Source organism: Nansenia antarctica (assembly GCF_963989245.1).
Source record: "Nansenia antarctica genome assembly, chromosome: 5".
Taxonomy (NCBI): Eukaryota; Metazoa; Chordata; class Actinopteri; order Argentiniformes; family Microstomatidae; genus Nansenia; species Nansenia antarctica.
The window spans coordinates 3581792-3592689 of record NC_137690.1 but is presented as its reverse complement, the minus strand read 5'-3'; the positions used below and the strand labels follow the sequence as shown (position 1 = coordinate 3592689).

At 42.8% G+C, this 10898-nt stretch overlaps 1 protein-coding gene across 1 annotated transcript in view; it reads left to right on the top strand.

The window, feature by feature from the left end:
* LOC308159185 (nuclear factor 7, brain-like) overlaps positions 1-1782 on the top strand; it is a gene marked incomplete at both ends in the record, with an annotated part of 4891 nt that extends 3109 nt beyond the window's left edge. The window contains one exon of the mRNA XM_080532931.1: positions 1262-1782. Coding sequence (XP_080389057.1) covers positions 1262-1782 — 521 coding nt within the window. The remainder of the gene's footprint in view (positions 1-1261) is intronic.
* Between the last annotated feature and the right edge of the window lie 9116 nt (positions 1783-10898).

Below are 10898 nucleotides of genomic sequence, written 5' to 3'. Positions count from 1 at the left end.
CAGACATACCCAGTATCATTGTCCGTCCTCTTCAGTACTTTGGAGATGTGAGTGAAGCTGTGTCTGAGCTGAGAGAGGAACTAGACCACATCCTAAAAAACTGATGGCCCAAGATCTCATCTACAGGTGGGCTAAAAACTCCTGTATTCTCTTCACACAAACAACTTCAGACCAATTCAATTACATTAACATGTGTGTGTGTGTGTGTGTGTGTTAATGTTTCCATAGTGAATGCAGTTGTTGTATTACTGCCACCAGAGCCCAAGACCAGAGCCCAGTTCTTACAATGTGAGTCTCTTTATCCTGAAGTAGCTGACATTCTCTCTCCATTGATCCTCTCCACACACCTGAGATATAACTAGGGAGGTCTAGGAGAGGCAGAACATCATCAGAGCAGGGCTTGACGCTTACCTTTTCCCCAGGTAGCACTGTGCTACCATGTTGAAAAATGTAGTAGCACACCAAGAATTTCAGTAGCACAATGAAAATTGTGCAATTTTCATCAACAACGACAACAAATTATCATAATCATAACATATCAAAATGATCATAACCGGCTCTTGGCCGTAATAAAAATGGAGACTCACACAATGTAAAGGGGAAGTAAGAATATTAATTTCAGTTGGCCCACGGTTCGGTATGAACCTCGGTTTTTGGGTCACGGTTCACGGTTCGTTTATTTATTATTTTTTAAATGCTACTATTTATTTACAAACTGTTACTTTATTTTGCTTATACTTATGGAACTTTAACATTTAGACACATTCCAGAATATGACTGGTAAATTGTATAATATAAATATATATAAACAAAACACTTTCAAATGTAAAAAAATTACATAAACACTTTAAAATGTGACGTGTTGTGGATTGGAACTACGGATCATAAGCTTTCAAATGATGTGTCATACATTGAAATCCGAAAAAAGATGGAAGTTAGAGTCATTTGAATGTTAGACGTCAGGCACATATAGGGTTAACCTCTTTGTAATGAAACCGGAAGCAAACGCTGCTAGCAGCTAGCGGCTAACAAAACACATTCCCTCATCGCTTATACACAGAAGTTTGACTGCGCATGACAGTAGTTCAGCAGTCTTTTAGTCGCACTGGTGCGATTGAATGTATTTCCAAGTCGCACAGAAATATATTCACTCGCAAATGCGACCAAAACAGTCACAATGTTGAGCCCTGCATCAGAGACAGCCTACATATCTGACTCTCCTTATTCCTCTGATTTGGTCTCTGCTCTGCTCTTCTCCCAGATTCCTGTCGGCTCACACTGGATCCAAACACAGCACACAGCTGGCTCTCTCTGTCTGAGGGGAACAGGAAGGTGACATGGGGACAAGTCCAGTCATATCCTGATCATCCAGAGAGATTCACTAACCGTATTCAGGTGCTGTGTAGAGAGGGTCTGTCAGGACGCTGTTACTGGGAGGTTGAGAGGGGAGCTGGGTGGGTTGACATAGCAGTGTCATATAAAGACATAAACAGGTCAGGTGGTGACTCTGAATTTGGATCTAATGACAAGTCCTGGAATTTACGCTTAGTGAGTAGTGGTTATAAATTCATACACAATAAAGTAAATACTGCAGTATCAGGCCCTCAGTCCTCCAGAGTAGGAGTGTACCTGGATCACAGGGCAGGTACTCTGTCCTTCTACAGCGTCTCCTCTGACACAATGACCCTCCTCCACAGAGTCCAGACCACCTTCACTCAGCCCCTCTATCCTGGGTTTTGGGTTGGTGCTGTGTCCAGTGCTGAGCTGTGTGAGCTGGAGTAGAGGTCCCATAAGAGTGATGCTTTATCATAACCTACTAACCTGTAGAAATATCTTTCTCTGTGATTTGTTCTAGGGGTTTAATATTATTATTATTATTATTATTATTATTATTATTTAGGGGTTTAATGATTTCCCTCTTCGAATCTCAGATTGAGCTCACTCTGTAAAGTGGGACTCAAAACTATTATTTTAGACATAGATGTGCTGTAGATGAAGCAGTTGATGTCATACTGAAGCCCTGTCTCTAGGGGGCGCTATTGTTTAGTCTCACACTTATAAATACTGAGGTTGTATGTATAGCATTAAAAGCATTTAAACCGTAATACCTTCTACTTCAGTTCAAAGTTGCTATGGAACCTCCAACCTCTGGGGGAGCTGCTGAGCTAAACGGGTCCCCTAAATAGACACAAATGTGTCAAAGAGATTACCTGATTGGTCAGATTGACATGATATGACAATATGATAATTGGGTTGACATCATATCGTGAACCAATACAGTCAAAACTCTAGCCCAAATTTGATATAATAACGTACGTTCCATAATGTATCTATAAATGACTAGTCAACTAAAAGACTTAAAATGTGAATGGACCTATCGCTAAGCCACGCCCCGTTTGAAAACTCGGACAAACAAACAACGCTTCACTGACAGTGACTGACTGACCGACCGTGACTGAATGACATTCAATGACTTACAATGGTGGGAGTTGGCAAATTTCTGATTTCTGATTTACCACAGCAAGTAATAGACATGATGACAAGAATATTTTTGTCCAGAAGCTTTTCACCATCAGGTATTAGCGAGTTGTTTGTCCGAGTTTTCTGCCTGTAGTGACTTTTGCTGTGACATGATTGGACCATTTCTATTTTGGGGCGTGGCTTAGCGATAGGTCCATTACAGGTGTGTATTACCACAACCACACCTTCTGTAGGAAGTGTGTACCTATTACCGCCCCCCCCCCCTCCATAGAGAATGCTCAGAGTCTAAAAGGGATATTTTTCGTTTTAAAGAGCGCATGTCTGCCTCAGCGGGGTGTAACACGTCAAAGGGAGCGTGGGGCAGTTCTCGTGACGTTAGAATTATAAGGTTTTATCTCCATTTTTGTCAAAATTGAGTTCTTTACATAATCTGATCCATTAGGTGTTTATTAATGCCTGTGTGGTGTTATTTTTTGAGTTAGTAATTCCTAAAATACAAAGGTTCCATCTCATGAAACATAATGGAATGTAAAAAGTTTGACGCTCAATATCTATGAACTACCCTAAACGGAGATAGAACCTTATAATTCTAACGTCATGTGTTGTTGTAACCTTGAGTTCAGATATCAAACTATGTCAATGTTTTATCATGTACAGACGTCTGCGGTCAAATACACTTTGGATATCTCAGTACGAAGAGAAGAAAGAGCCGTAAACAAGTTAGATACTAGTTTCTTATGTTTTAACGTTTTGTGTTTTTTCCATTCTTTTTTGTTGTTGTTGTTGTAAAAGCTGTGTCTACTATGCAAACTTGGCATCCTTTGTTAAACAGATGATATGACTAGAGCTGTGCTAGCAAGTGCATTTTATTTTATGATATCTGGATTTGGTATGGTTTGTATAGTGAAGTTGTGGTCTACCCTGGGTCGGCGCGCTTCATGATGCTAACTCCCGCTAACTAACGCTCGGCCGCTAACCCTCCGTCTCTGTCCAGTTTCTGTACAAAGTGTAAGAAAGAATTTTTAAGACAATTAATAAATTATATTTATAAGCAACGCTGATAAATGAGTGTGAGTGTGGTCTCATGTTTGTGTCGCCTCGTATTTTACAAAGCCATCAACAGTCTGGCCTTGCCGACCTCGTCCCCCTCCACACCCCCTCCCGTTGCCTCAGGTCTGATGACCAAACCACCCGCAAGACCACCAGGACCAAGCTCCGGACCTGGGTTGATAGGGCCTTTTCAGCCGCAGTCCCGTCCCTCTGGAACGCCCTCCCCAACATTTAAACAGGCCCTCAAAACCCACCTCTTCAAGCTCGCCTTCACCAGTTAACCCTCTCCCCCTCCCCTTCCCATGTGTCCCCAGCACTACCTCAATTAGGCCCCTATACTTTCTTCCATTTACCTTTTTGTTTCTTTTTATTATTACTACTCAATCTTTTCAGTTTGTAAAGCGTCTTTGAGTGTCTAGAAAAACTCTATATAACTCTAATGTATTATTATTATTATTATTATGGTGAGGGTAGTTGGTGGTGGTTAACACTAGAACAGCCGTACCTTTTTTACCTACTATAAGAGCCGCCTCCTTTACAATAGGAAGCTGCTACTTACACACAACGACCACTAGTTGGCCGGCTTGTAAATTAGCCTGCCTCCTACACAGAAAAACGGCAAAATAGCTTCATACTAGCTTATCCTGATGTGATTTTGAAAATGTAAGGATACTGGGTGGTAGAACGTACATATCTAGGAAAACTCCTGCTGAAATTTTAGTTGTAGATGATGTAAAAACATTTTTTATATATATTATATACATATATATACAATCCACCCAGTTCTACCTCCACCTTCAAACTAGGGTGGCCATTTCCTTCACATCAAAAAGGAAGACACTTTGCATACAGAGACACGTAAGCCGATATTTGTTTGGTATGATCCTGTTTTTTATTTTAATGTGTTTTTCTGGTCACAGACTGGTAAGAGACTGGTAAGAGGCAGGTGCAGTCACAGGCTGGGGCCTCAGCATGGTGGACAGCAAAACTGAAAAACACAGAGAGCCATAGCCCTTATCCATATTGCCAATTACCATGAATGCATAAAATGTGTGGCGTAGCGGACTAAGCGCTGACCATGTAACCGCAGTGTTCCCGGTTCGATTCCGGCCGCGGACATATCCTGCATGTCATCCCTTCTCTCTCTCTTACGCATCCTTCCTGTCAAATCTCTACTGTCTCTGTCACAATAAAAACAAAATATATGAGTGGGACTGCCCCACTCAGAAAAAACTACTAAAATGTGTGAAACAGGCAGTTGTATGACATTGTCCCCTGGAGTTCAAGCTGGGTAGGGGCTGAGCAGAGGCTGGATGTGTCTGTCTCCCTCCAGTGGTGGTAAGTGGAAGTGGCCTGTGTACAAGCTGGGTAGGGGCTGAGCAGAGGCTGGATGTGTCTGTCTCCCTCCAGTGGTGGTAAGTGGAAGTGGCCTGTGTACAAGCTGGGTAGGGGCTGAGCAGAGGCTGGATGTGTCTGTCTCCCTCCAGTGGTGGTAAGTGGAAGTGGCCTGTGTACAAGCTGGGTAGGGGCTGAGCAGAGGCTGGTAAGCTATGGTATGCCTGCTGCGTATCTTACACCATTCATCATCATTCAACCAGCCCACAAAATAACTGACTGAATTTCTTTATTTCACTATTTCTGTGTTAGTAGGGTCTAGGGTTGCCACCTTTCAGTCAGGGAAATAAGGGACACCCCTCACAGTAGGGGCCCCCGCTCCTCGGGACCAAGGGCGGGGTGGGGGCGCCAGTGCTAGTAAATCATAAGTTAAACATCGTTTCAATAAAGCCTTATTAAGGGCTGCCAAGTTTCACCAAAAGTTTGGAGTGAGATTTTTTGGGCGGTGGAGCGACACAAAACTGTGCACGTTTTGGCAGCGGCGGCCCCTCTCTCCTACACAATTATGTGTGCTAGTTTCCTGCAATTTTGCATGTTGTTCATAATAAACCAGCACAAGAAATAAAAATAATTGGAACATTTGATAAAACAAGACAAATTCAGACAATATATCATATTTATGTAAGTCTTAATAAACAAATACAGTAGCCTACAGAGTCTAAAAGAAAACTGGGCCCCATCAACAGGACTCAGACCCTTGGTCAGCAGCAGAAAGACCCTTGGTCATCATCTTATATACAGTGCATTGCTCATAGATGGCTATCATGTTATACAAGACATACCAGGGTTTTTCCTGGGTCCGAATGAGGCCTTTGGGAAGGCAATTTGAATTTGAATTTGAAGCAGCGATTTTCTTTTTTTGAGGGACCCCCAATTGTTGTATTTGTATTGTATATTGTAATTAATAATAATGATAATGATGATGATAATAATAATAACAAATACAACAATTGGGGGTCCCTCAAAAAAACATATTGTTAATGTTACAGTAGAGAAAGAAAAAACAGTTACCAAAACTGTAAAGTCAAATTAAGTGAGTAGGCCTATTTAAGAAACGGTATATGCCATAGTGTCTTTGAGATAGGATACAATCCGTTTTCACACTCGTGTTGAATAACAGAAGATTAATGGAGGGGGGAAAACATGAGTGTGAGGACGGAGGATGATGAGCAAAGTACCATCATGGATTTTATCTGGAATTACACTGCCAATCTCTCCTCCATCACCCCGAAAAAGAGAACAGAGGATGAAACAACTTGCGATTTGAAAGCACCAGCAGGCTACCAGATACATACCAAAACAACCACCTCAGCACTACATTTCCCAGAGTTCATTTCTCAGTGTGCCCCTTCTCTCGTCTGATTGGATAAGCAAGCGGAAGCAACTTTAACACAGTTATGCAGATATTTTGCTACCAGGGTTGCCAGACGGAATTTACCATTTCCAGCCCAACCAGTCTAAAAGCTGCCGAATCCACCCGTCCAGTGTGACCAAAAGTAGCCCAATCTGGCAACACTGCTTGCTCCGACTTTCCATGCGGCTCGCGTGAAGCTGTGTTGGTTCAAAACGGGACGCGTCTTTGAACTGCCAACGGACAAGAACTGGAGAGACCAAGAACTGAGACTGAAACTGAACAAGTGAGTTTTCCATAATATCACCCCTTTATATCTTAGCGATGTTTTCTCTTTAGCTCCTAGCTAGTTACTAGCCTTTATAATTAAGAGTTTTTCTACGATTCTGTTTCATTTGACATGTACCAACATTCAAATAAGCATATCTTCTTAAACTATTTTCAACTGATTTCAATAGGCTATATGACACATCATCAAGGCTTACAATTTGCACTTACGGTGCGGTTAACTACTTCACTGGTTAAAACTGCTAATCAATATACTTTTCTCCACATTATATTCCTCCAATATACATACGTTTTCAGCAGAAGTGTAGTTTATCTCTCATATCTTCCGACGCTAGGTGTCGCTGTTTCGGCTGTCATGTTTTTTCAAGTGTCTTTATTTTACAGAGAAAGCATTGCGTGACGGCTGACGGGCTATTTAAGTTGCCAAAAGTCGCCAAGTTGGCAACACTGCCTGTAGCCTAACCACAATTTTGTCTGTAAGCATATATCTCACAGTTCAACTGGTCTGAAGAAAGAGTATGAAAACTGAACCCATACATCGTCCTGATTCTGGTTAGACAATAATGAACCTCCTCTGTCTCACCCTTCAGGGCTTCAGTACGCTGCCATGTTACCGGTGGTGGGCGGAGTCAACGTGGGGTTTTAACCACGCCCCCTAGAGCTAACCAGGAAGTGTTCCCACCCACGTGCACAAACACTTCTAGAGAAACGAAACTTCTCTGTTCTTTCTCTGCTGTTCAGTCTAGTGTGCAGCAGCATGGCAGAGAGCACGGACACACTGAGTTGTCCAATCTGTCTGGACCTGCTGAAGGACCCGGTGACTATTCCCTGTGGACACAGCTACTGTATGGGCTGTATTAAGGGCTGCTGGGACCAGGATTATCAGAAGGGCGCATACAGCTGCCCCCTGTGCAAGGAAAGCTCTGTCTCCAGGCCTGTTCTGAGGAAAAACATTCTGTTGGCTGAATTAGTGGAAAAGAAAGAAAAGAAGACACGTTCCCAAAGAAAGAAACAACGAATGGAAACAGAACTCCAAGCTGCTGGACCTGGAGATGTGGTGTGTGATGTCTGCACTGGGAGAAAGCAGAAAGCCCTCATGTCCTGTCTGGTTTGTTGGGCCTCTTACTGTGAGACTCACCTCCAGCCTCACTGTGAATCTCCTGTCTTTAAGAAGCACAAGATGGTCAGTTTGGCGTGTTCCATGTTGTCAGCAGAAAGGACTGAGAAACAGGTAAGAACCAGAGCTTCTCACTGGTGACTCTGATAAATGTAGAACTAAAGTTAGTAAGGCTATTCAATCTTGTTTAAATATAAAAACAACAACAGGACGATGACTGATTTGAACTGATATGAGACCATGTTAAATTATTGTACAACAAAAGATCCATAGTCTCTTCCACACTACTATGTTGGTGTATTGGAGAGGGTAAAGGTTGATGGTGTTATTGTTTTACAATCTAGGTCTTGTCACACAGGTTGTCACAGGTAGAATGATTAACTAAAGACACCCTGCATGTCCTGTCTAGACTTCTAATCTCTCTGTCTGTAAAAACTCATGATGTCTGCTTCCATTGTCCAGCTTGTACCCTTTTACTTCATCAACAGATTATAACATTTTGAATGGAAACAAATGTCTTCCTTCAATATGAATGATGACTCTATCATCACTGTTCTCAACATGGCTTATATTTATTTGAAGCAATTGACTGTTCAGGTGTTGTTTGGGTTTGTGTGATATCAGCCACACACCACGTGCAGTAGCCTGCTGTAATAAAGTGTGTTTGTCTACAGAAGCAGCTGAGGATGAGTCAGCAGGAAGTCCAGCAGAGAGTCCAGGAGAGAGAGAAGGACCTGAGGGAGCTCCAACAGGGTGTGGAGTCTCTCACTGTGAGTATTGACCAGAGGAGACGCACCATTTCACTACTCTCTTCTAGTCAGCAGGTCACACTCCAATCACACACTCTCTGTCTCTGTGTGTGTGTTCGTGTGTGTGTGTGTGTGTGTGTGTGTGTCCTAACAGCGCTCTGCACAGGCAGCAGTGGAGGACAGTGAGAGGATCTTTACTGAGCTGATCCGCTCCATTGAGAGAAGGCTCTCTGAGGTGAAGCAGCTGATCAGAGCCCAGCAGGAGGCAGCAGTGAGTCAGGCTCATGTACTCGTGGAGCGACTGGAGCAGGAGATCGCTGAGCTGAGGAGCAGAGACGCTGAGCTGGAGCAGCTTTCACACACAGAGGATCACATCCATTTCCTCCAGGTAACTACACTGCAACTACCACTCCATCTGGAATACTGAAATCAGCTTCCTGTTCATGGAAATAATCCTCTTGTTTTCTCTCTCTCTCTCTCTCTCTCTCTCTCTCTCTCTCTCTCTCTCTCTCTCTCTCTCTCTCTCTCTCTCTCTCCTCTCTCCCTCTCTCCCTCCCTCCAGAGTTATCAGTCTCTCTCCAGTCCCAGTGTATCTTCAGACATACCCAGTATCATTGTCCGTCCTCTTCAGTACTTTGGAGATGTGAGTGAAGCTGTGTCTGAGCTGAGAGAGGAACTAGACAACATCCTAAAAAAGGGATGGCCCAAGATCTCATCTACAGGTGGGCTAAAAACTCCTGTATTCTCTTCACACAAACAACTTCAGACCAATTCAATTACATTAACATGTGTGTGTGTGTGTGTGTGTGTGTGTGTGTGTGTGTGTGTGTGTGTGTGTGTGTGTGTTAATGTTTCCGTAGTGAATGCAGTTGTTGTATTACTGCTACCAGAGCCCAAGACCAGAGCCCAGTTCTTACAATGTGAGTCTCTTTATCCTGAAGTAGCTGACATTCTCTCTCCATTGATACTCTCCACACACCTGAGATATAACTAGGGAGGTCTAGGAGAGGCAGAACATCATCAGAGCAGGGCTTGACGCTTACCTTTTCCCCAGGTAGCACTGTGCTACCATGTTGAAAAATGTAGTAGCACACCAAGAATTTCAGTAGCACAATGAAAATTGTGCAATTTTCGTCAACAATGACAACAAATTATCATAATCATAACATATCAAAATGATCATAACCGGCTCTTGGCCGTAATAAAAATGGAGACTCACACAATGTAAAGGGGAAGTAAGAATATTAATTTCAGTTGGCCCACGGTTCGGTATGAACCTCGGTTTTTGGGTCACGGTTCACGGTTCGTTTATTTTTAATTTTTTTAATGCTACTATTTATTTACAAACTGTTACTTTATTTTGCTTATACTTATGGAACTTTAACATTTAGACACATTCCAGAATATGACTGGTAAATTGTATAATATAAATATATATAAACAAAACACTTTTAAATGTAAAAAAATTACATAAACACTTTAAAATGTGACGTGTTGTGGATTGGAACTACGGATCATAAGCTTTCAAATGATGTGTCATACATTGAAATCCGAAAAAAGATGGAAGTTAGAGTCATTTGAATGTTGTAAGACGTCAGGCACATATAGGGTTAACCTCTTTGTAATGAAACCGGAAGCAAACGCTGCTAGCAGCTAGCGGCTAACAAAACACATTCCCTCATCGCTTATACACAGAAGTTTGACTGCGCATGACAGTAGTTCAGCAGTCTTTTAGTCGCACTGGTGCGATTGAATGTATTTCCAAGTCGCACAGAAATATATTCACTCGCAAATGCGACCAAAACAGTCACAATGTCGAGCCCTGCATCAGAGACAGCCTACATATCTGACTCTCCTTATTCCTCTGATTTGGTCTCTGCTCTGCTCTTCTCCCAGATTCCTGTCGGCTCACACTGGATCCAAACACAGCATACAGACGCCTCTCTCTGTCTGAAGGGAACAGGAAGGTGACATGGGGACAAGTCCAGTCATATCCTGATCATCCAGAGAGATTCACTGACCGTATTCAGGTGCTGTGTAGAGAGGGTCTGTCAGGACGCTGTTACTGGGAGGTTGAGAGGGGAGGTGAGGGGGTTTACACAGCAGTGTCATATAAAGACATAATCAGGTCAGGTGATGAATTTGGATCTAATAACAAGTCCTGGAGTTTAGACTGCTGGAGTGGTGGTTATACATTCATACACAATAATGTAGAGACTGCAGTATCAGGCCCTCAGTCCTCCAGAGTAGGAGTGTACCTGGATCACAGGGCAGGTACTCTGTCCTTCTACAGCGTCTCCTCTGACACAATGACCCTCCTCCACAGAGTCCAGACCACCTTCACTCAGCCCCTCTATCCTGGGTTTTGGTTGTATGGTGGTGACAGTGCTGAGCTGTGTGAGCTGGAGTAGAGGTCCCATAAGAGTGATGTTTTATCATAACCTACTAACCTGTAGAAATATCTTTC